Source organism: Pristis pectinata, chromosome 6 (assembly GCF_009764475.1).
Source record: "Pristis pectinata isolate sPriPec2 chromosome 6, sPriPec2.1.pri, whole genome shotgun sequence".
NCBI classification, from domain to species: Eukaryota; Metazoa; Chordata; class Chondrichthyes; order Rhinopristiformes; family Pristidae; genus Pristis; species Pristis pectinata.
This window is the reverse complement of record NC_067410.1, coordinates 46,998,671-47,024,471: the sequence shown is the minus strand read 5'-3', so window position 1 is coordinate 47,024,471 and position 25,801 is coordinate 46,998,671. Positions and strand designations below refer to the sequence as shown.

The following is a 25,801-nucleotide window of genomic DNA, read 5'->3' as shown; positions in this document are numbered from 1 at the left end:
GCTAAATGTGTGTGAACGTGTGTCTGTGAGTGCGTGTGACTTTGTGCGTGAGTGTGTGTGTGTGTGTGTGTGGGGGGGGGGGGGGGGGGGGGCGGGGGGGGGACCTCTTCCAGTCCTCAACTCGCTGTTTCTGAAGTTCCTCTCTTTCAGCACCATGGATAGCGCGCCGCCCTCCCCGGCTCCGAAGCACTACTAAGCAAACTCTCCAATTCTTGCCTCTCACACAGCGCGGCCCCAGCTTTTCGTTTGTACCGTCATGAGGTCGATGTGGTTGCTGCTGTTGGTCGCCCTCACCCTCCACGACACGTCGTTGGTAGAGGGCCAGCGCACGGCGGCGGAGGAGCGGCCGGAAGGAGCGGCAGACCCGCTGAGCGAACAGCTTCAGAGAGCTGAGGCTGCCCTGATTCGCTCCATGCTGATGGAGATGGGACAAGAGGGAATCGCCAACGGTACACACAGATCATAGAGCTAATCCTCCTGAAATTAGTTCCCTCCGTAATAAAACGGCTTGCAATTTAAGGAACTGTAAATTCTTAAGAACTTCTAGTACCTTTCTTAGGTTTCCGGGATTCACTTGAATTCAGGTAGCGCACAGTTTTGAGAGTTAGAATCGAACTTCAGGGTTTATTCTGTGTTACCGGTTCTGAGACACGGATGTTCGAAAACAGGGGAAGAGACGCCACACTAGGAAGGAGTGAATGATTGTAAATGAATAATTATAATTTGTATGGCCACAGACGAGAGTGGGGGTTAGGCGGTACAGGAATTAGCGTGCAAGCGGCACTCGGACACAGGGCGTCCTTCTATTTTCAAGTATATTCGGACTGAATGGCCCACGAGTTACCCTGGCCTTTCCCAGGAGTGGGAGACATGGAGAGTCCTGGTGAAAGGGTTGTTAAAGCTGACGTTAGAGTTAGAAGAGTTTGTATCCTCTATTTGCTCCTGACCGGGTCACAGATTCTCAAATCGTGTGGCATAGAAGCAGACCACTAGGCCCATTGCCTTTGAGCCGGCTCTTCGAAACGACTACCGTTTAGCTACTCAGCCTTGGTTTACCCTTACCTTTCTACCCCTGTGGTACAAATCTTCATCTCACTCATCACACCCCTTTCAAACCCCATTTCTCCATTTCAGTTCGTTTGTTCCACCCATTCCCCCATCCTTCTCCGCGTCCTTGACACTCTCTCTCTCTCTCAGTTTTGATGAAGGGTCTCAGCTGAAATATTAACTATTTCTCTCTCCACAGGTGCCACCTGGCCAGCTGGGTATTTCCAGCATTTTTGACATTATTTATTATAACGTTAATTGTTAGCCTCCTGCATTTTGTGTGCGATTCTGGCCGCCTCGTTACGGGAAGGATGTGGAGCTTTGGAAAGGATAAAGAAGAGGTTTACCAGGATGCTGCCTGGATTAGAGGGTATGAGCTAGAAGGAGAGGTTGGACAAACTTGGGTTGTCTTCTCTGGAGCTTCGGAAGCTGAGGGGAGACCTGATAGAAGTTTATAAAATTATGAGAGGCGTGGATAGGGTGGACAGTCAGAATCTTTTTCCCCCAGAGTAGAAATGTCAAATACTAGAGGACATGCATTCAAGGTGGGGTGAGGGGAGTTTAAAGGAGATGTGCGAGACAAGTTTTTTTATACAGAGAGTGGTGGGTGCTTGGAACTTGCTCCCAGGGGTAGTGGTGGAAGCAGATACCCTAGTGGCTTTAAAGAGACTTTTAGTTAGACGCATGAATATGCAGGAAATGGAGGGATATGGATCGTGTGCAGGCAGAAGAGATTTGGTTTAATTTGCCTTTGTGGTCGGCGCAGACATCATGGGCTGAAGGGCCTGTTCCTGTGCTGTACTGTTCTATGCTCTACGTTCAAGATCACCATTTATCATTTATTTTGCTTGGGAACTCTCATCATTCCAGCGGGCGTCTGTCTCTGTGGGGCGTTAAGAGTATGAAAATTCCTGTCGGTAGCCCTCATCCCACCGATCTGGTTCGGTCAGTGTAGGAGCGGTTATACACGGGGCACAACTCCCACCGAGTACCTGCGCTTATTAGTTGGTAGTTAAAGTTTCAAGGCAGGTTTCCTAGTTTGATAAACCAAGTGAAAACCGCCTTACGATCAATTACGATTTAATGTGTAACGTGGAGACACAAAAGACTGCGGATGCTGGAATCCGGAGCAAGAAACAAGATGCTGGAGGAACTCAGCGGGCCAGGCAGTATCTGTGGAAGGAAAAGGACAGTCGACGTTTCGGATCCAAACCTTCCAATGTTTCCTGACCCGCTCAGTTCCTCCAGCATCTTGTTTGTTGCTCCACATTCCAGCGTCTGCAGTCTCCCGTGTCTGAAGAGTCTCGACCCGAAATGTCATTTCCCTCCACAGATGCCCCCCGACCCGCTCAGTTGCTCCAGCATCTTTCATGTTGCTTAATGTGTAATGTGTTTGACTTCTCTTGCTGGGTCAGTTTGGGAACTGAGATGCATTTAATTATAACATAGAACAGTACAGCACAAGAACAGGCCCTTTGACCCAAGGTCGCTCCAAAACTTTGCAGGGTCCTGATGCAGAGTCTCGATCCGAAACGCCGACAATTCCTCCTCCCCCCAAAGATGCTGCTCGACCCACGATGAGTTCCTCCAGTAGATTTTTTTATTGCTCTAAAACTTTACTTGTTTCAGACGCGGACTCGCCGCCAGCCGAACGGATCTTCAAACGACAACACCCGGGGAAACGGTTGGATGAATTCGAGAAACGGCAGCATCCAGGAAAACGGGAGGAGGAGGAGGAGGACGGTTATCGGGCAGAGGAGAAAAGACAGCACCCAGGAAGGAGAGGCGTGGACGGGTGGTACTCCGAGGAGAATGCGGCTCTATCGAAGCGGCAGCACCCGGGCAAGAGATTCCTGTTGTACGACCAGAGCCAGCAGCCCGTCCGCGGCGGATGGGAGGCGCAGACCGACTCCGGGGAGAACGAAGCGTTGTTGCCAGTCAGACGGCACCAGGAGACAGCCAGCACCGGCAGCGAGCTCTCCTTCCCCTGTGACCTTCAAGACCCTGTGACTTGCAGTAAAGCTAGCTACCTGTTAGAGCTGTTAGGTGGTAAGACGGAGGTGAAGAGGCAACACCCCGGGAAGAGATTTGTTTCAGATGAGGAATAAGGAGGACGAGATTGAGATGTTTAAATGTTGTAAAGTATTTTTTTTCATTCACGTGGAATGCGCCCTAAAATCTTATAAACCTCTTGTGTCCCGGGCAAGAATTTGTTTGAAGTGTAGGTTCATGGCTTTATCATCACATTCCCCAGCATGTCCCACTATCCAACGGAAATCCAAGGAACAGGCAGAGAGACAGAGAGAGAGAGAGAGAGAGAGAGAGAGAGAGAAGGAAAAAGGAGAGGCGTGTGCGGAGGAGGGCGGGGAGGGCGAAGAAAGTCGTGGAGAGAGGGGAAGGAGCGGGAGAGGGGAAGGTGTGTGGGAGGAGAGGAGAGGGAGTTGTCGAAGGTGGAGAGTAGAGGAGAGAAAAGTGGGGGGGGGATAGAAGAAGGGGAAGAGACAGGGGCCAGCGGGAAGAGCAGAGAGAGGAGGGAGAAGAGAGGAAAAAAGGGATTGGGGGGGGGGGAGAGAAGGAAGAGAGAGGGGGAAGAGGAGAGCAGAAAGGAGACATGGGAGTGGCGGGAAGGAAAGGGGGAGGACAGATGGGGAGAGAAGGGGAAAGGAGAAAGAGGAAATGAGGGGAGAGGAGAGAGAACATGGGACAGGAGAGAGGGGGAGTGGGAGAAGCGAGACGAGAGAAGCGAGCAGACGGGAGACAAGAGAGGGACAGAGAGAAGGATGAGGGAAGGGGAGACGAGAGAGGAGAGGATGGGGGGGGGGGGGTTCGTATATGGCTGAAGGGTGGAGGTAGGAGAGTTGCTGAGTTTACTTCTGTTATCACGTTTTTGCCTGGAAGTCGCGTATCTCCTCGCCGGCTCCAGGTGCGGGTTACTGACTGTACATTGGTGGAAATCGCGGAGCCTAAACCCTGTAAAATACCATCCTGCTCCTGAGCTCTAATAAAACGCATGTCGAAATTATTTTTCTACGCGAAAGCTCAAGTGTCACACTGGTGAACGGAATAGATAGTTGCTGACTCCGTGCCCCCGCGGGGAAGGGAAGGGGCAAAGATCGTTGGCCTGACGCACTTTTTACATTTTAGAAAGTGCCCTCCCTTTCTGACCCGCCTTTCCCTGTCTGTGGTAGGTTGTGACATGAAGATGTGTTAGAACTAAACAGATGGCAAGTCCTGGGGAAGAGTCTCTGAATGGGACTGATTGGCCATCTCCTCCTCCTATCCCGAGGGGCTGAGTGGACCGCTCTGTCCCCACGCTTCCACCTCCTTATTCAATTGCTCCAAGTTCACGAAATGGTCTCAATTACAGCAGAAGAACTTCTGGAGTAGAATCGAGGCGAATCCCTGCTGGACTGGATCCGATGAATTGAAGAAGTCTCCTGTGATCAGCAGTGGTGGTGGGGCTGGGGAAATACTGAAGAATCATTTAAAAGTTCTTTTTAATAAAGTGAATGACAAAACTCCTAAAACACAATGAGATGATCACTCACACTCAGCTGAAGGGTTCCCACCTACAAAAGCCAGATTGTAAATTGTTTGGCCAGAGACTAACAGAGGAAGATTAGTTCAATGATCTGTTGAAGGCAGGCTTCATGATCCTTCTTCAGAGATCCACCATCTGTATTCCTCAGAAGCCAGAGGTAAGGCTACCCCACTGGGATACCTCCATTATCCCAGTGGACTACAAGGCTTCCAAGGAATACAGAAAGACATGCTGGAGGAGATGATTTGTTTTGTCTCAGTTAACTCCTCAAAACAGTTGGCATCTCAGTACCCATCCTCAAGCCAGTCCCCAGATGCCAGTCCATCATCATTTCTCAACTCTTCATACTTACAAAACCAGAGGAGAAAGTCCTAACTAGGAATCTAACCTTCATATCATCAGAAGGAACAGACCCAATTGGACTTTAATTGGTTTTATAGGAATATCAAACTAATAAACTTACCCAACCCCTAGCACCCTTGACCAATAAAGCCCAGAAGCCTCTGCACACCCAGTTCAATCCCCAACCAGATCCCCAGCAGCCTCATCATTTAGATATCCAGATGCCAGCTTAATACCTCTATCAGGCTGCTGTTGAGTCAACAACACAGCACATGGCTCTCTTCACAGTTGCAGTCGTAGGCTGTGCCACTGAACAAGTAACCCAGAGCCATGACTAACAATTCAGAGCTGTGGTTTAAAATACCACCATGGTAACAGGTGAATTTTACTTCCAACAATCAATTAAATACATTTGGAATAAAGGAAGTATTTACATGCTCAAAACACCCAGAAGGAAATCTAGGATGTGCCACCTTCAATAATAATTACCTGTTTCCATAAATGGCCAGGGAAGCCATTATTTCTGGTTGCCCTTACTAACGTCTTCCAAATTCTTTGAATGAACAAATATTGGCAGAAGAGTGGTGCAGCCAGTAGAGCCGCTGCCTCGAGTGCCAGAGAACCGGGTTCGATCCTGACCTCTGGTGCTGTCTGTGTGGATTTTGCCACATGACTGAATGGGTTTTCTCCAGGTGCTCCAGTTTCCTCCCACATCCCAAAGAACTGAACACTAAATTGTCCTTTGTGTGAATTGTCCCCAGGTGAGTGGTGGAATCGGGGAGGAGTTAGAACATAGAACATTACAGCACAGTACAGGCTTTCAGCCCATGATGTTGTGCTGACATTTTAGCCTACTCTAAGATCAATCTAACCATTCCCTCCCACATACCCCTCCATTTTTCTATCATGTGCCTTTCCAAGAGCTCTTAAATGTTCCTAATGCATCTGCCTCCCCCAGCACCCCTGGCAGCGCATTCCAAGAATCCACCACTCTGTAAAAACCTACCTCCAATATTCCCCCTGTACTTTCCTCCAATCACCTTAAAATTATGCCTCTTCATGTTAACCAATTCCACCCTGGGTAAAGTCTGACCCTCCACTCAATCTATGCCTCATCATCTTGTACACCTCTAACAAGTCACCTCTCATCCTCCTTTGCTCTAAAGAGAAAAGCCCTAGCTTGCTCAACCCATCCTCCTAAGACATGCTCTCCAATCCAGGTAGCATCCTGGTAAATCTCCTCTGCACCCTCTCTAAAGCTTCCACATCCTTCCTATTGTGAGGTGACCAGAACTGAACACAATATGCCAAGTGTGGTCTAACCAGTGTTTTATAGAGCTGCAACATTACCTGGCAGCTCTTGATCTCAATCCCTTGACTAATGAAGGCCAACATGCCATACACCTTAACAATCCTATCAACTTGCATGACAATTTTGAGGGATCTATGGACTTATACCCCAAGATCCCTCTGTTCCTCCACACTAAGAATCCTGCCATTAACCCTGTATTCTGCCTTCAAATTCGACCTTCTGAAGTGAATCACCTGGCACTTTTCTGGGTTGAACTCCATCTGCTACTTCTCAGCCCAGCTTTGCATCTTATCAATGTCCCATTGTAACCCTCAACAATGTTCTACACTGTCCACAACTCACCAACCTGCATGTCATCTGCAAATTTACTAATCCACCCTTCCACTTCCTCATCCAACTTATTCATTAAAATCACAAAGAGCAGGGGTCCCAGAACAGATCTCTGCAGAACACCACTGTTCACCAACCTCCAGGGAGAATGTGCTCGATCTATAACCACCCTCTGCCTTCTATGGGCAAGCCGATTCCAAATCCATACAGTCAAGTTTCCCTGGACCCCATGTCTCCTGACCTTCTGAATGAGCTATCATAGGGATCATTATCAAATGTCTTACTCAAGTCCATATACACCACATCCACTGCTATACCCTCAGTGTGTTTCGTCACATCCTCAAAGAATTCAATCAGGCTCATGAGGCAATGAGCTGCCCCTCAAAAAGCTATGCTGACTGTCCCTAATCAGACTATGCTTCTCCAAATGCTCATAAATCCTGTCCCTAAGAATCTTTTCCAATAGTTTGCCCACCACTGAGTAAGACTCACTGGTCTATAATTCCCAGGGTTATCCCTACTTCCTTTCTTGAAGGAAAGAATAACATTTTCCACCCTCCAATCATCTGGTACTTCTCCTGTGGCCAGTGAGGATGCAAAGATCATCGCCAAAGGCTGAGAAATCTCTTCCCTCATGTCCTGTAATATCCTGGGATATATCATGTCTGGCCCTGGGGATTTATCTAATGTTTTTGCAAAAGTTCCAGCACATCCTTCTTCTTAACATGGACACGTTCAAGTTTATCAGCCTGTTTTACGCTGTCCTCACAAACGTCAAGGTCTCTCGCAGGAGAATACTGAAACAAAGTAATCGTTAAGGACCTCCCCTACCTCTTCCAACTCCAGGCACACATTTCCTCCTCTATCCCTAATCAGTTCTACCTTCATTCTAGTCATCCTCCTGTTCTTCACATACGAGTAGAACGCCTTGGGGTTTTCCTTGATCCTACTCGCCAAGGCCTTCTCATGCCCCCTTCTTGCTCTTCCAAGTCTATTCTTAAGCTCTTTACTGGCTACCTTGCAACTTTTAGAGCCCTGTCTGATCTTTGCTTCCTAAATCTTAAGCTTCTTTCTTCCTCTTCACTAGATATGCCACATTTCTTGTCAACCATGGTTCCTTCACCCTACCATCCTTTTCCTGCCTGTGGGACAAACCCATCCAGAACCCCATGCAAGTGATCTCTAAACAACCTCTACATTTCCATTGTGCATTTCCCCAAGTACATTTGCTGCCAATTTACACTCCCAAGTTACTGCCTAGTGGCATCATAATTCCCTCCACCCCCACAATTAAATACTTTCCCCATATCATCTGCTCCTATCCCTCTCCAAGGCTATGGTAAAGGTCAGGGAGTTGTGGTCACTGTCTCCAAAATGCTCACCCAGTGAGAGATCCAACACCTGACCAGGTTCATTGCCAAGTAGCAGATCCAGAATGGCCTCTCCTCTAGTCTGCCTGTCTACACATTGTGTCAGGAATCCTTCCTGGACACACCGAACAAATTCCACCCCATCCAAACCTCTTGCACTAAGGAGGTGCCAATCAATATTAGGGAAGTTGAAATCACCCATGATAACAACCCTGTTATTTAGCACTTTTCCAGATTCTGCCTCCCGATCAGCTCCTCAGTGTCTCTGCTGCTATTGGGGGTGGCGGGGGGCTGTGGTGGTGGGGGGGGGGGGGGAAAAGAAGGTCTGTAGAATACTCCCAACGAAGTGATTGCTCCCTTCCTGTTTCTGGCCTCCACCCACACTGACTTAGTAGACAATCCCTCCAGGAGGTCTTCCCTTTCTGCAGCTGTGATACTATCCCTAATCAGCAAAGCCACTGCCCCACCTCTTTTACCTCCCTCCCTGTCCCTTTTGAAAGATCTATACTCTGGAATACCCAGCAGCCATTCCTGGCCTTGTGACAGCCAAGTCTCTGTAATGGCCACAACATCATAGTTCCATGTACTTACCCATGTTCTAAGTTCATCACCCTTCTTCCTGATACTTCTTGCATTAAAATAGACACACTTCAACCCATCTAACTGACTGCAATTTTGCCCTATCAACTGCCTATCCTTCCTCACAGTCTCTCCACACACTGCATCAACCTGTACACCAACTGCCCATCCCCCAACCAATCACTCAGGTTCCCATCCCCCACCAAACTAGTTTGAACCCTCTGCAACAGTTCTAGCAAACCTGCCCACAAGTATATTGGTCCCCCTCCAGTTCAGGTGTAACCTATCCCTTTTGTACAGGTTGTACCTTCCCCAGAAGAGATCCCAATGATCCACAAATCTGAAACCTTGCCCCAACTCCTCAGCCACACATTCATCTGCCAAATCAACCTATTCTTACCCTCACTGGCACATGGCACAGGCAGCAATCCAGAGATTACTACCCTTGAGGTCCTGCTTTTCAGCTTCCCACCTAGTTCCCTATATTCACTTTTCCGGACCTCTTCTTTCTTCCTACCTATGTCATTGGTACCAATGTGTAACATGACTTCTGGCTGATCACCCTCCCCCTTCAGAATGCTGTGGAACTGATCTGAGATGTTCCTGCCACTGACACCTGGGAGCCAACATATCATCCAGGAGTCTCTTTCACATCCACAGAATCTTCTGTCTGCCCCCCCTTACTATAGAGTCCCCTATCACTATTGCTCTCTTCTTCTCCCCCTTCCCTTTTGAGCCACAGAGCCAGACTCAAGTGCCAGCAACCTGACCACTGCAGCTTTCCCCTGGTAGGTTCCCCCCACCACCACCACCAGTGTCCAAAGCAGTATACCTGTTATTGAAGGGAACAGCCACAGGGGTACTCTGCACTATCTGCCTATTTCCTTCTCTCCTGACAGTCACCCAGCTATCTGCCTCCTGCAGCTTAGGTGTCGCTACCTCCCTGTAGCTTTTATCTATCACCTCCTCATTCTCCCATATGAGCCAATGGTCATCTAGCTACAGCTCCAATTTTCTAACACAGTCTGTAAGAAGCTGCAGCTGGATGCACATCCCACAGATGTAGTTATCAGGGAGACTGGCGATCTCCCACATCTGGTAGGAAGAACAAACCACTGACCCTGGATCCATTGTTACTACTTTAGCTAAGCACTAATAGACAGACAAAGAATCCTTCCTCCCTGGTCCTACCTTCCTTTTATTGGTTGTTGTCAATTGGTTAATTTCCCATTCAATTGTCACCTAACAATTTGCAGCTGTGTCTCTTGTATTGTCTGGAAATTACCTGGAAAAGAAGTGGGCCCCAACACTCACCTCTTTATATGGCTCCCACTTCTCACGCCAAGAGTCCCACTTTTCGCTCCAAGTCATGGCCCTTGCTACCTGGATGAAAATGTGGAGATTTGATGACAATGTGGGGAGGATAAAAAATGGCATTATTGTAGTTTAGTGTCCAGGGTGTTTGATGGTCAGTGCAGATGTGGTGGACCAAAGGGCCTGTTTCCATGCTGTGATTCTATGACATGGTCCCCACTTACTGGAGCACAATCTCAGTTATAGTCAAGACTAACATTTCTTCCTTAAACAAAACTTATTCTCAACTGGCATTTGATCTGCACAAAATGCATCACAATCTCATGCAGTGCAAAAATAAATTATTGGCTGGGCACAGTTTCTAACGCAGTGCCCAGTCATCATCTCAGTGCCCAGATGTCAGTTCAGTGACCAGTCATCAGCTTGAGCCCAATGATCAACTCAAGTCGCCCATTCGATTCAAGGTAAGCAGCCAAGTTCAGTTTGTAGCTCAACTCACATTTTAATATTTCAGTAGTCCCCATTATGGGTTCTCACCATGAAACACAGATTTCCTGAGCTCCCAGTGAGAGTCCAATGAACTCGGTGAGTAACGAACAGAACCTCTCACCGTTCAACATGACGCAAGAGCTGTGAGAAGTCACACAAGAACTTAGAACGTGAGCAATAGAAGCAGGAGTAGGCCATGTGACCCATTCCACCATCTTTTATCTCAGCACCCATTTCCTCCTCTGACGCCATAGACCTTGATTCCCTTAGATATTAAAAATCTATTAATGTGAATCTCGTATATACTCCGTGACCACCCTTAATTCTTTTAAATTCAAGACTTAGTCTGCTGGTTGAGTGGTGCTGCAACAACAACCTCTCACTCAACATCAGTAAAACTGAAGAACTGCTCATTGACCAGGAAAGGGAAGGAGGATGAACATGTGTCAGACTACAATGGGGGATCGGCAGTGAAGAGGGTCAGCAGCTTTAAGTTCCTGGGCAGTAACATATCAGATATCCTGGGCCGAGCACATAGATGCAAACACTGGGAAGGTGCACCAGCATCTCTACTTTCTTAGAAGGTTAAGGAGATTCAGCATGTCATTGAACACTCTAACAAACTCCTGCAGATGTACTGCTAAACCAACCTGCACAATCCTAATCACTACCTGAGTATAATAGCACTTCCTTGTATAAATTCACATAATATATCTATAACTTATGGTTAATTTATGTTTTTCTTGTGAATGTTGTGTCTCTAATGCTGTGATGCTGATGCAAGTAAGTTTTTCATTGCACCTGTCCATACATTTACTTCAGCATATGACAATAAACTCCACTTGACTTAACCGTTCCTCATATTAGACTCCATCCCAGGAATCAATCTGATGAATATATAGAATAACAAGTAAAACAGTATTGTTATAAAATGTCCCAAACTCAAAATGCTAGCCTAAGTGTAATCTAGTCTAGGAGAGGGGTGAGTACCTTTTGACACAGATTGAGTGACACCCACTGTGGGACCTGCACAACTAGAAAAACAAAACACAAGCAAATTTATCTCCTCTTCAGTTAACACAAGCAGTAAGTTTCACCGCCTTGATTCAGATTGCATTAGCTGGAGCAAATTGTGTTCATGTCAGCACTGGTGACAAACATTGAAAGAGCATTATCAAGTGTCGGGTTTTACCCAGAAAGAAATGATAACATTAATGCAATGGTGTCACAGTTACAGTCAGCTATAATGCTCCATTTTAAGAGCATAATTTTCTGGCTTGCCGAATTCACACGACCAAAACTTTAATTGAAGCACAAAAATCTGCAGGTTCTGAAAATGTGAAATGAAAATAGAAAACTTCAGCAGGTCAGGCAGCATCTGTGGAGAGAGAAACAGGATTGGCATTTTGGGTTGATCTAGTTCTGATGAAAGATAAGATTCCTACTGAATCTGGTTAAAATTTGGATATGAATTGGTTGCACACACTATGTCACACCCAGATTCCAGACGAGGTATCTCGATCCCACTGGGTTGATTAAGTGTAAGTGGGTTCAGTACGGAAGGTTGTTCATTAACACTCCCATTGACCCTCCCCATGGAGAATGGACATAGTCAGGAAGAATTGCCGTGTCATTGGCTGGAAGGTGCACAACTGGAGGAGGAGACAAGGGAAGTAAGCCACTGCTGGAAGTAGGAAAGGGAGGGGAGGGATGATAGAGGAAAGAGGGGAAAGGATGGGGATAGGATCTGGAGATGGGGAAAAGCAGCTTGGGGAGTGATGGGATGTGGGGGAGGATAGGAATGGGAGAGAGGGAACAGGGAGAAGGGATGGGAAGGAAGAGGGGAAGAGGAGATGGAGACAAAGAGATAGTGGGGGAGTGAGGGAATGTGGGGAAGGGGAGAGGCTGGGAGTGGGAGGGAGGGGACAGGAACAGAAGGAGGAGGGGGTGGGAGGAAGGGGAGAGAGCTTAGGTGTGTCTGCATGCAATTTGCATTAACTGTATTAACAATGAGCACAGTGGAATTTGTCCTCTATTTTGGACAAGGTTTGGTGGCCCGCTTGTGAACAGTAAGATAAAGAGGCCAATGATCTCCGATACACAATACATTCTCTCAGGTCTGTCAGCGTCAGCTCAATGCTAAAATAACCAGACCAGAATTTGCACATATAAAGAATGGAAACAACATTACAAAGTATTATAAAGTCACAAAGTACTTACAGCACCAAATCTGGTCATTTGGCTTGACAGATCTACACTTGTTTGTTAACTGAGCTTCTCCCTGAAAGCCTCTCATGACCTTCATACTTTAATAATTCACAGACAGGAAAGTTTCTCCTGATCTCCCTACTGGAGTTCATAGTGACTGAATAGTGACTATTCTTGAATGTATGACTTTGTTTTGGACTAATCCTCAAGCAGAAACATAGTCTTCTTTATCAATGCACCTCATAATCTCAAAGTCCTCTATCAGCCTGCCCTCAGTCTCCTCTTTCATAAAAAGCTCCAGTTTCTTTAATCTTTCTTGACAGTTATAACCTTTCAGTTCTGACATTGCTCTGGTAAATCTCTTTGGCATCTTTTCTTGTGCCTCCATATACCATCCATATCATGCAGGCAAGGAATATTCACCATTTTCTACATTGTTGTCTAACCAAAGTTCTGTACACATTTTAAATATCTGCTTTTCAGTTTTTGGGAGGAATCCAAAGCTGTGTTTGCATAGTTGTAACTAGTTGTAACTTCTTCCAGCTCTACAAATCTCTGAGATCTCTTTATTCCTCCAGTCCTGGGCCTTTGAACATCCCTAAGTTTAATTCTTGGTTCTTCAGTTGCTAATTTTCTGAGCTCTGGAATTCCTTTATCTCCCTCTGCCCCTTAAAGTAAAGTCTTAAAGGAAGAAAGGTGGAGAGTCGGATGAGATTACAGAACCTAGAGGCTGGCTTTATTGGTTATTTCATAGAAATGCTGAAATGATCCTCTGCTGTCTACCTTAAGTAACACCACCCCAGATGTGGTCTATCACTGTGCAAGTAAAGTAGTCTTGTAGTCTTGCAGGTCAAAAGGCAACCCTCAGGAAATGCAATAAAGAATGTGGGAATTATTAGCTGATTAACCATATTACCACCTTTGCTGTCCTTTGTATTTCTACAAACTCTAAGTGCATGAAGATTGGGGTGGGGGGTTGTGATTGTGACTTAGTCTTCAGGAAGCTGATTTGATTGGCGTAACTTTACACTGTCCCTGATTTGGTATGAAAATGAAACAAAATCATTTTTTGTTGGTTTGTTATAATGAGCATGCTGTATCAATGCAAGTTGCCATTGGCCTCACCAACAACAACTTGGATCTGTGTAAAACCTCTGAATATAGTAAACATGTCCCATGCTTTGCTGTAATGCTGACAAGCAAAATGTGGCCCTGAGCCACATCGGGAGATATTAAGCTAGAGAATCCAAAGCAGGATCAAAGAGGTAGGGGTTAAGCTGTGTCTTATAGGAGAAAAGAGATGCAGAGAAGTTCAGTGGGAGGAATTCCAGTCCTTAGAGTCTTGCCACTGAAGGCACAATTGTCAATGTGCGGCAATTAAATTTACTTAAGAGACCAGCAATTTCTTTATTATTTGTTCACAAGTTGTGGACGTTGAGGACAATATCATTTCTTGTCCATCTTCAATCACTCCTGAAGTCCAGAGATAGTTAAGAAGTAGGAAGGTTGCAGAGAGACTTAGATAGTTTAGGAGAATGAGCAAAGAAATGGCAGATGAGATTCAATGTTGAGAAATATGCAGTTGTACACTTTGGAAAAAGAAATAAGGGGGCAGATTATTATCTAGATGGGGAGAAAATTCAAAGTACAGAAGTGCAAAGGGACTTGGGGGTACTTGTGCAGGATACCCTAAAGGTTAACCACCAGGTCGGATCGGCGGTAAAGAAAGCGAATGCTATGTTAGCATTCATTTCGATAGGCATAAAGTATAAAAGTAAGGAAGTGTTGATGAGGCTCTGTGGGGCACTAGTGAGACCTCATTTGGAGTACTGTGCGCAGTTTTGGGCCCCTTATCTTAGGAAGGATGTACTGATGTTGGAGAGGGTTCAGAAAACATTTACGAGGATAATTCCTGGAATGAAAGGGCTTACTTATGATGAGCGTTTGTTGGCTCTTGGACTGTCCTCACTGGAGCACGGAAGAATGAGAAGGGACCTCATAAAAACATTTAGAATGTTGAAAGGACTGAACAGAGTAGATGTGGTTAAGTTGTTTCCCCTGGTGGGTGAGTCCAGGACTAGAGGGCACAATCTTAGAATTAGAGGGTACCAGTTTAAAACAGAAATGAGGAGAAATTTCTTTAGCCAGAAGGTAGTGAAATTATGGAATTCTTTGCCACATACAGCTGTGGAGGCCCAATAATTGGGGGCGTTTAAGGAGGAGATTGATAGGTATCTAATTAGTCAAGGTATCAAGGGATATGGGGATAAGGCCGGAAATTGGGGCTAGATAGGAATAGTACTAGTTTAGTTCACGGAGCAGACTCGATGGGCCGAATGGCCTACTTCTGCTCCTTTGTCTTGTGATCTTGTGTGATCTTGTGAAGAGCCAACCATTCTGGTGAGCTTGGAGTTACCTACAAGCCAGGCTGGGTTAGGATGGCAGAATTCCTTCCTCAAAGGCACTGATGTACCGGATGGAATTTTGATAACAAAATGGTTATTCCATGAGGCTGCCGTACCAAAGAAGGATATCGAGATATTGGAGGGCATAGGGGAGGAGCAGAGTATGGAGATGGGGAAGGGCAAGGTCACAGTTGGATTTGAAAACATAAATGATAATTTAAATCAAAATATTGCTTAATCAGGAGCCACTGCAGGTGAACAGAACCTAGTGCAAACTAGGAGATATGAAACAGAGATTTGAATAAGATTATGGTTAAGGATGAGTGAAGAGTGGAAGGCTGGCTGGGAATTGATTGGTTTAGTCAAGACTAGTAATGACAAATGCATGATTGAGGGTTTCAGCAGTAGTGTGGGTGGGGCAAAGTAGATTTGGGTGTCAAATCTTGATGAATGGAACAGAGATGTGGTCAGATGGTCAGATACCAGATAATCTTGCTCACTTTCAGATGTTTGCTGGAAAGAAATGGAGACAATGGACAGTGAATGGGAAGCAATGGATATGAAGCTATCTGCTGAGCCCATCCAGTCAGTCAATGACCCACTGGATCATTGAGTACCAAGTTATGAAATTAGTGTATTTGTTTCTCCAGCACAATTGTATAAATATACATTTCAGATTGTTATTGTTTAATCCCCAATTATTTGCATTGAGAGGTGAAAATAAGAGAATGTGTATCAAGAACTTTTTAGATAAATGGTACAAAACAGTAATAAACCCTTTAGCAGAAAGGAAGCTCACATCAAACACAAATCTATTTTTCAAATGTTCCATGGAGCACCTGCTCATTTATTGAATGGACTAGTTTAAAGTGATAATCTGAATTAATTTGGGTCATACTTTCGAAACCCAATTTTACCTGTTTCTTGTTTTCTCTTTCCACCTTATTTTCTTTAGATTTTGTTTTTAAAATTTGCAATTGCAATATTTTCCCTTTTCTTGTGTCAGCTCGGGTATTCTTTTTTGTTTCAAATTATGTCTTGTAATCTTTGTTGCCTTGCTCCACAACTTACGAATACCTTCCAACAACCTTGTCTAATCATGTAAAACAGATGATGGTGGTGTAGACCAGTCAACAGCTTCAATTAAAACAAAAATGGACAGTAATGTAAAAGTAGCTGTTAATTTGCTATCATATATTTTGCACCGGTTTGCAAAATCAAAATAACTTTTAATTACTTTTTTCTTCTTCTGCATCTTCTATTCTTTTTGATCTTAGGCTTTGTGAAGAATGTATCTATACCTTCCTGCTTCCTTTCTGGATCTAATCGAATGACAATTTTCCTGCAGAATTTGCTTCTTCCATAACAGGTATGTTCTAATTTAATTTTTTTCCCAGTTAATTCTTGCAAAGATCCAGAGTTATTGACAAAATGTTGTCCACATCCATGGATGGATTTCCTTAATCTTTGGTTACATCCCTTTGGCCAACTGAACCAAATCCTATCAGTCTTGAATAATTCAGCCTCTGTTGGAACTCATTCTTTTTTATCAATTGTTCCATTTTTCATGAACTAAGGTGGTACTCTGAGATCCTATTGTATTGACAGGCAGTTTAATAAGAACAAGCACTCCTCCTTCATTTATAGGATGGATTCAGTGGACCCTGTTGCGAAGGCAATTTGCAAGGACACCCACCAAGCTGAAGTCATTGCACATTGTGCTGGACAGGGGACTGAGAGGGGGACAATGAAGATGCAAACTAGGGAAATGCCACACATTGGGTGATCTACAAAGAGTGAACACTGTTCTGTCATTTAAAGTGTGAGATTTATGCCGTCACTGCTTAAGTCATGTTGTCACACTTGCTGGCCTGTGAAACTGATCATTTCACGCAGCCAGTGGGGGGGGGGGGGGGGGGGGGGGGGGGGGGGGGGTCAAACCTTCCGCTCTTGTGCACGATACATTGAATAACGTTACCTAGAACACAGCCTGAAGCTGAACTGTAAGTGAGAACCAGAATGCAATTAATCCCTCACAATCTGCAGATTCACAGCACGTCAAAGAAATAAATTTCCATTTCAACCAGATTGTGCTTGGAATCTGATCACCATTCAGAGATAGTGGTGGTTGGAGGGGTTCAATTGTGTCATGGTATACTGCCTAAGTCTGCACCAGAATGAACACATAGAACATAGAACAGTACAGCACAGGAACAGGTTCTTCGGCCCACGATGTTGTGCAGAGCTAATTAAACTAGTAATTAAATGCCAAACTAAACTAGTCCTTTCTGCTTACACAATGTCCATATCCCTCCATTCTCTGTACATTCATATGTCCATCAAAGAGCCTCTTAAGCACCTCTGTTGTACTCGCCTCCACTACCACCCCTGGCAGTGCTTTCCAGGCACCCATCACTCTCTGTGTAATAAACTTACCCTGCACATCTCCTTTGAACTTACCCCCCCTCACCTTAAATGCATGCCCTGTAGAATTAGACATTTTGACCCTGGGAGAAAGATAATGGCTGTCTATCTATGCCTTTCACAATCTTATAAGCTATCAGGTCTCCCCTCAGCCTCTGACACTCCAGGGAAAACAACCTCTCCTTTCAGCACATGCCCTCTAGTCTGGGCAGCACCCTGGTAAACCTCTTCTGCACCCTTTCTGAAGCTTCCACATCTTTCCTATAATGGGACAACCACCATTGAATGCAATACTCCAGATGAGGTCTAACCAGTGTTTTTTAAAGCTGCAAAAGTGTTATTATATTGCTTTTATATGCTCTTGCTTGGGAGTGAATTATTCACAAGATATTCCATTTTCTGTCTTGTTACTATCAAGAACATCTGAATATTAAAGGCTGCTGTTTGCTGTCACAATTGAAGCTGCTCCTTTGCTCCTGTTTGGCAAAACAATGATATTCCGACAAAACAAAGGCTGTGAAGAATTCTAATGCCTCCAATGATATGCTCCTTCTTATCTCTAATCTCCACAACTTTCTGTGCTTCTCCAGTTCCAACCTCTTGGGCATCTCCAATTTAAAGTCCTCTGCTATTGGGGGCAGTGGTATCAGTTACCTGAGCTTCCACTGTGGGCTTCAACCCCAAAAGGGTCGACAGTAACAGCTGCTGGCCACATTTGTCCTGCCTCATAAGAAGATATTTATTTATTAGTCACATGTACATTGAAACACACAGTGAAATGCGGCTTTTTATGTTACTGAGAATATGCTGGGGGCAGCCCACAAGTGTCGCCACTCTTCCGGTGCCAACATAGCACGCCCACAGCTCCTAGCCTTTACGTCTTTGGAATGTGGGAGGAAACTGGAGCACCCGGAGGAAACCCACACAGACGCGGGGAGAACATCACCTTGACTTTGAACTCCTCACCCACCACTGGAAAACTGTTGGACCACTTCAGTACACACTTGCTGCCTTGATTCCCTGTGTTAATATTAAGCAAAGGCCCAGGGGATTGGGGTGAAGAGAGGTGGAGAGTAATGAGAGAAGGAATGTGCCTGGAAAGCCTCCATGGCTGGCAACTGTATGGGTCAGTGAGAGGTTCTGTGCACCAGCTGAATCCAAACATTACCAAATGTATCCATGAATCATAAAGTTGTGGGTTCAAGTCCCATTCCAGGTACTCGAGCATTGTGATCTGGGTGTAGTACTGAGGAAGTTCAATACTGTCACAGGTGTCAGCTTTAAACCAAAGCCCAGTCCCTTCTCTCAGGCAGATGTGTAAGATCCCAAGACTCTGTTCAAAGAACACCTGGGGTCTTCCCTTTTGTGTCCTGGCTAATAGTTCCCCATTGAGCAACAATATTATAACGTGGATGGGTGGGTTAGCAAATTTGCAGGTGAGACAAAGATTGATGGTATTGTGGATAGTGTAGAAGACTGCCAAAGGACACAGTGAGAAAAAGATCAGTTGCAGATATGGACAGAGAAATGGCAGATGGTGTTTAATTTGGGCAAGTGTGAGATCTTGCACTTTGGGAGATCAAGTGAAAAGGGAAAGTACACAGTTAATGGCAGGACCCTTAACAGCGATGATGTACAGAGGGATCTTGGGGTCCAAGTCCATAGCTCCTGAAAGATGCTGCACAGAGTGATAGGATGGTAAAGAAGGCTTATGGCATGCTTGCCTTTATTAGTTGAGGCATTGAGTTCAAGAGTCAGGAAGTTATGTTGCAGCTTTATAAAACTCTGGTTAGGCCGCATCTGGAGTATTGCACTCAATTCTATTTTGTCAAATCCACAGCCTCATCTCCCAGCTGAGTGGACGAGCAGGCATTAGGCTATCAAAGGCTCCCTGATGGAGAGACACTTTTCCTAAGGAGCCTGCAAAATTGTGATCGCCAGTGCAAATCCAGTCCTCATTGAAGGGTCTGGAGTGGAAAGGGCGAGCAGCTTCAAGTTCCTGGGTTTCAACACCTCAATCTATACTGGGCCCAGCACATAGATGCAACCATGAAGAAGGCATGTCAGAGTCTCTGTTTTCTTAGAAATTTAAGGAAATTTTGCATGTCATTGAAATTCTGACAAACTTCTACAGATGTACAGTGGAAAGTATTCTGGCTGGTTGCATCACAGCTTGGTATGGAAACTCTAATGCACAGGAATGCAAGAGGCTACAGAGAGTGGTGGACTCAGCCAGTTCCATCGTGAGTACAGCTCTCCCCACCAGTGAGGACATCTACAAGAGGCGATGTCTCAGGAAGGTGTCATCAATTGTCAGGGAACCCCACCATCTGGGCCGTGCCTCTCCTCATGTCGCCATCAGACAGAAGGTGCAGGACCCTGAAGACCCACACCTCAAGGTTCAACAACAGCCTCTTCCCCACTGCCCACCAGGTTTTCGAACTGACCTGAAAAACCCTAACACTACTTCGGACTATTTTTCTTTTTCTCTCTCACCTTCCTTTAGTGTTGTTGCGTTTATTTTGTCATGTAATTTATGTATAACCTATGTTAATTTAAGTTTATGTTAATTTATGTTTGTCATATTGGTAATGTACTTTGCTGTTGCTGAGAAAAGCTAATTTTCATGGCATTTATACTCTATGTCTGTACGTATGTATGCCTATGATAACAAACTTGAACTTGAACTCGATCTTCTTCACATTCTACATTGTTAGCATGGACATGGTGCACCAATAGTCAGTCAAAGAAGCCTGATGGCACATAACTTTCTCTCACATCCCATTCTGCAGTCTCACCTGCACTAAATATAATGCATGACTGAATGAATCCTTGCTCCAATTGATGCGAGGAAGAATATTTTACACAGAGTGTGGTTAGGGTCTGGAATACACTGGTAGTGGAGGTGGGTTTAATTGTGGTTTTCAAGAGGGAGCTGGACAAGTATTTGGAAGGAAAGAATTTGCTGGGGGTTGGGGAGAGGGCGGAGGAATGGAGCTAGCTGGATTGTTCTTACACAGAGCCAGTATGGACTCAGTGAACTGAAAGGTATTCTGTGTTAGAATTACTTGTTACAATATCTCCCTGTGAGTGGCACTTAAAAATTCCTCCGCAGACAACACTTCCCAGTGAGGATCAACAATCACCCTGACGCGTCTTGCGAGGACATGGGAGTCCTTTCTGCACTCCTCTGTTATGCAAGGATTATCATCCCTGGAAGGGACCACTGTACCCATCTCTTTTAGTGGGCTGGGAGGCTCCCCCAGTCACCCTCAGCTGCACAAGACCTGCCATATACCTCATTAACAAGGACTTGCCTATCTCTTTCAGTGTATACGGGAACTCTTTCCCTCTGGCCTGCAACCATGAAATGCCATCATGTCAGGCATCCTGTGTGTTCCTGTATCTGGCTGCCAGGAAGGGTGTGCCTTTAAGGGCTGACATTCCTCTTTGGGTGCTACACAACGAAGTTAGGAGCCGTGCCAAACTAAGTGAAGTCCCATCATGAACCTCGCAAGTTCCATTCTGTGTTTTATTTCCTGGATGTAAGCTCTGTTTCACAATGGATTTTTGCCAATCTTGTGATATTTTGCAGGGGATCCAATTTGACATTCACGCTCAACATAATGACATCAAGATGCAATCCAATTTTTCGGTGTTTGTGTAAATTTTGGTTGGTATGGGTCTGGAGAAATGGCTTGATGTGTAAAAGTGCAATATAAATACCAGTTGTTGTTTTGAAGAAGTCTAAGGGTCACAATCCTTCAACCTGAAAATTGTTATTTGCATAAATATTGATGATCAAGAGAAAACAACAGCACCATTCAATTATGGATAACTCTTTTTGAAATACTGCCAATCCAATGTGTCAAAAATAAGGTATTTACTTCACTTATTTTAATAAGTTAAAATATTGTGTAAAATCCTTGAAGAGTTAACGAAGTGTAGAAGGTAAGCCTTTGGAGAAGACTTGGAGTATGACCACAACGTAGACAGGAAAGCAGTTCACTCCAGAATATCAACAGAGTGCCATTGTCTCTTCCACCAAAGCACCAATGTGAAAGAGAAGCGGACCTTAGATCTCTTGTTAAAGTTTAACATTATAACACTCTGTGAAGGAGGCCTAACACTCCATTAAAGATAATCTCTCTGACACGCTAACCTGGCCGTCAAAGCTTTCTCTTTGCCATGTCACTTTATTGATAGCCACTCACTAACACTTGATCTGATTTTCATCGGGGCTCCTCTGGATGTCTTTACATCCTTGGCTCTAGGCAAATTCAGGTGGCTTGGATAAATGGGAGTGGCCACTTGAGAAATGTCACCAGAGAAAACATTCCTCCATAACACGCTTGACAATCTCAACATAGTGATGGGAAACATTTTTGTTTACAAGCGTGAAACTGGTAAATGTTGCTGGGCACATCGGTAAATGTTGGTGGAAAGAGGATTGGTAAATGTTGATGAAGGGAAAACTGGTAACTTTGGTGGAGAGAGAATGGGTAAATTTTGGTGTATGGTGAATTGGTGTATCTCGGAGATCTATGGATGCTCAGTCATTCAATATATTTATGGGTGAGATTAATCAAGTTTTGTACACAGCAAATTGGAGGTTATGGGGTTTGGGTTTGAAAGCAGACACAGAGTAGGATTTGGCACACTGGTGATGGAGGTTAGGCAGGTTCCAGGGCAATCTGGTCTACTTGAGCTTCATGCCCATAAGCAGCATTCAGGTTGGGATTGGAGCAGTAAACCTTAGCTGAGCTCCTGTAACCAGTCCAGTACAGTGACAGCCCAGTACAGACCTGCTGAAATGGGTATGTGTGACACTGCATGGTTTCAGATACCCTGCTTGATTATCCTCTTCACATAGTTCGATAGGCAAACAGGACGAGGGAGAATTATTAGAATCAAAAATCAAATAATGACCATCATGATGGTGTTTACTATAACTCGCCCCCGCACTTCATAACCTGAGGTTATTACTTTCTGCCACACTAAGACACACATAATGTTTGATACTGACACTTGGTCTCTGGCACTTTTTGTCTCACATGGATTTGGATTGAAGGATGGCAGCCTCTTTAGGATAAAAAGATCTATGTTGCTTCCATTCAATAATGAAATACTTTCCTTCACAGAATGCACAGGACAGATCAAGCTGAGGAATGGAAAGTGGACACCAGTTCCTTGCAGCTTGTGGAGTTCTGAGCACGGATTCTAGAGGGAGTGCTGTTGAACATATACCCTTCTGACCTCAGTTTATCTGTAATGAAAAGGGTTCCTTCCTCCCTCATTGGTACCCCTCACCTTAAGCATGGAATGGGCGGGAGAGTCATAAGTTCTTTGCTTACTTAATTATTACTTTCCTTTACAAGTAGCATTCTTAAAAACACCAACTGTTAGTCACGCATTAAGAAATCTCTCCCAGTTTCTGTCATTTCTACAAGGAACCTTCTGATGGAATAAAAGTATCAATTAGTGAGATGTATGTGACATGGACTTGGAACTGATTTGCAATTTCACAGTGTGACTCACTCACCCAACGATTAGGAGAGAAGAGCGCACCAGAGCCTATAATTCAACTTAAACCGTGACTCACTAAATTATCGTTCAGTTTTGCATTTGCTTCTGTCAAAACACATACCAATTGATTACCCTGCCCACAGATTTGTCTCATTTGAGGTGCCTCACCTGCTACATTCAGCTATTCACCGACAAACTATCCATCATCTCCATCCCATTCTTCCATTCTGTTACATCGGGATTGATCTGTACTTCCATTTCCTCATTCATTCCATGTTAATTTTACTTAACAAAAATCAATTGATCTCGATCTTCAATGCATCAGATGTCTCAGATCCATCTGATACGTTCTGAGATGTAACATTAAAGGTACAACCTGCTAGTCAAGGGCAAAATGATTTTGCTTGAGCTTGCGGCACAGGCTCTAGATGGAGCTGAAGGTTGACTAACCTGCTCCAAGGCTGGTGAGCTGGTTCATTTGGCGTGTGAAGTAAACATGAAGGTACAAGAGGCAGAAAGGAGGCAAATAGTATGTTGGCCTTCAGTGCAATGGGACTGGGGTGCCAAAAGAAGAAAGTCTTGCTGAGATTTACAAAGCTTGGGTGAGATGTTACTTAGTGTACTTTCTACAGATTAGGTTTCTGTATCTAAGGAAGGAAATGCTGCCTTGGAGTTATAGAGTCATAAAGTCATAGAGCACAGAAACAGGTCCTTCAGCCCCTACGTCCCTGCCAACTATCAAGCACCCATTTGTACCAATTCCATTTTCCAGCACTTGCTCTGTAACCTTCAGTGTCTTGGGCAATTCAAGTGCTTGTCTGGATACATCTTAAACGTTGCGAGAGTACCAACCTCCACCACCCCCTCAGGCCATGCTTTGCAGATTCCAAACCTTCTCTGGGTGAAAAAAGTCTTCCTCAGATCTGCTCTGTACCTTCAACCCACTCCTGCTGGTTTTAGACACCTTTGCTATCGGGAAGAGTTTCCTTCTATCTACGCTTGCAATTCTGCATACCTCAATCTGGTCCCCCTTCAGCCTCCTTTGCTCCAAGAAAATCAAGCCCGGCCTATCCAGTTTCTCTACAGAACTGAAATGTCCATCCCAGGTAACACCCTCTCCAATGCATCCTTCCGATAGTGTGGTAACCAGAAATGCACACAGTACACCAGCTGCAGCCTAAGTAATGTTCTGTAAAGTTGTACCATGACCTCCCTGCTCTTATATTCTATGCCTCAGTTAATGAAAGCAAGTGTCCCATATGTCTACTTCACCACCTTACCTACTTATGGTTCCATCTTCAGGGGTTCTTGGATTTGTACACCAATGTCATAGAGTCATAGAGTTACGCAGCAAGGAAATAGGCCATTTGGCCCACCACATCTATGCTAACCAGTAATCAATCCCATCTTCCAGCACTTGGCCCACAGCTTTTTACGTCTAGGCAATTCAAGTGCTCATCTTGACACTTCTTAAATGCTGTCAGCAACCACTCTCTCAGGTCCTTCTGTTCCTCGATACTCCCTGAAGCCTAGCATTCATTGTCTATATGGTAGCCTTATTAGTCCTTCCAAAATTCAAGGCCTCACATTTATCAGGATTGAACTCCATTTGCAATTGGTCTGCCCAGAGTCCCATGAAAGTAGGAGTGGGAGTGGGGTACCAGCAGAAGTGTCGCCTGAGGGTCAGAGGGATTGTTGGGGGGTGTGGGTGGAATTGGACTGGGTGGGAAATTAAGGGACATGAGCTGTGAAGGAAGAGGTTTATTTATAATAAAATCAAGAAAGCCTTAACAGAGGGAACTGAGGAACCAACATGTTATAGAGAGACAGAACAGCATCAAAGCTCATTGTGATATCTGCTCTATGACCCCCAGGCTGATATAATGTGGAACAAAACCAATGATAAATCAAAAAAAATGCAGATGCTAGAAATCTGAAATAAAAACAGAAAATGTTAGAAACACTTAGCAGGTCAGGTGGCAGCTGTGGAGAGAAAAAAAAACAGTTAACGTTTCGGGTCAAAGATACTTCATTAAAACTGGGAAAGAGAGGGAGCAGGTTCTCTGGCCATAATCCATGACAGGGAAACTCTGAGAAGAGATGGATCATTTAATAATGCCACAAATGCAGCCACCTTCATAAAGCTTATGTTTACTTGGTGGGATTTTTCCAGTTAACAAGCAGCACAATGAGGTTGTGGTGAGTTCAGGAAAATCTCCAAAATAGTCTACATTTTCGGAAGCAGCTTTTTTCAAATAATTACAGTCGTGTTCAGTAACAGTCCAAGTGATGAAAATCTTCCCCACTTAGCTACTCATGTTGGTTAACAACAGGTACTTATCTGAGGTTTGGTTTGCGATCCTATATCTCAGGAAGAATGTATTGGCTTTGGAGGAGGAACCACACAGATCCACCAGAACAGTACACCAGGGCCTAGAAAGTTAAATTGTTCACATAAACTTGTTTTTTATTCCATTGAGTTTAAAATAGTGAGGGATGATTTGATTGTGATGTTAAAAATATTAGAAGAGTTTGATAGGGTAGATTGTAGAGAAACTACTTCCTCTGATGGGGACTCAGAATTGCAGCAGTGCATCCTAAAGTGAATTTGGAAGGAAATCAGGAAACTGAGAATCTGGAATTATCTCCTCTGAGGTTTATGGGTCTGTGAGTCAAAAGAAACTCTGAAGACAGGCGGATAGGGTTTTGTGGATTTTGGTGCAAAGGCAGGAAAGTAGACGTGAGGTACAATCATAAGGATCTAATTCAGGGCATCCAGTGACCTGCTCCTTTATACAGGTGAACATTCCGTTAACCATGGCTGGCAGGTTGTGAATGTGTTTGTCACATGATTGTGTCGAACCACATCTCCTAATCCATGCCATAAGAAGTGTAATAAAAATGAAGCACTAAT

The 25,801-nt window shown here is 44.7% G+C and overlaps 1 protein-coding gene across 1 annotated transcript in view; it reads left to right on the top strand.

Moving 5' to 3' along the window:
* The first annotated feature begins 256 nt into the window (after positions 1-256).
* trh (thyrotropin-releasing hormone) overlaps positions 257-25,801 on the top strand; it is a 41,504-nt gene continuing 15,959 nt past the window's right edge. The window contains exons 1-3 of the mRNA XM_052017683.1: positions 257-449; positions 2,677-3,151; positions 5,298-5,308. Of these exons, the coding sequence (XP_051873643.1) occupies positions 257-449; positions 2,677-3,151; positions 5,298-5,308 (679 nt within the window). The remainder of the gene's footprint in view (positions 450-2,676; positions 3,152-5,297; positions 5,309-25,801) is intronic.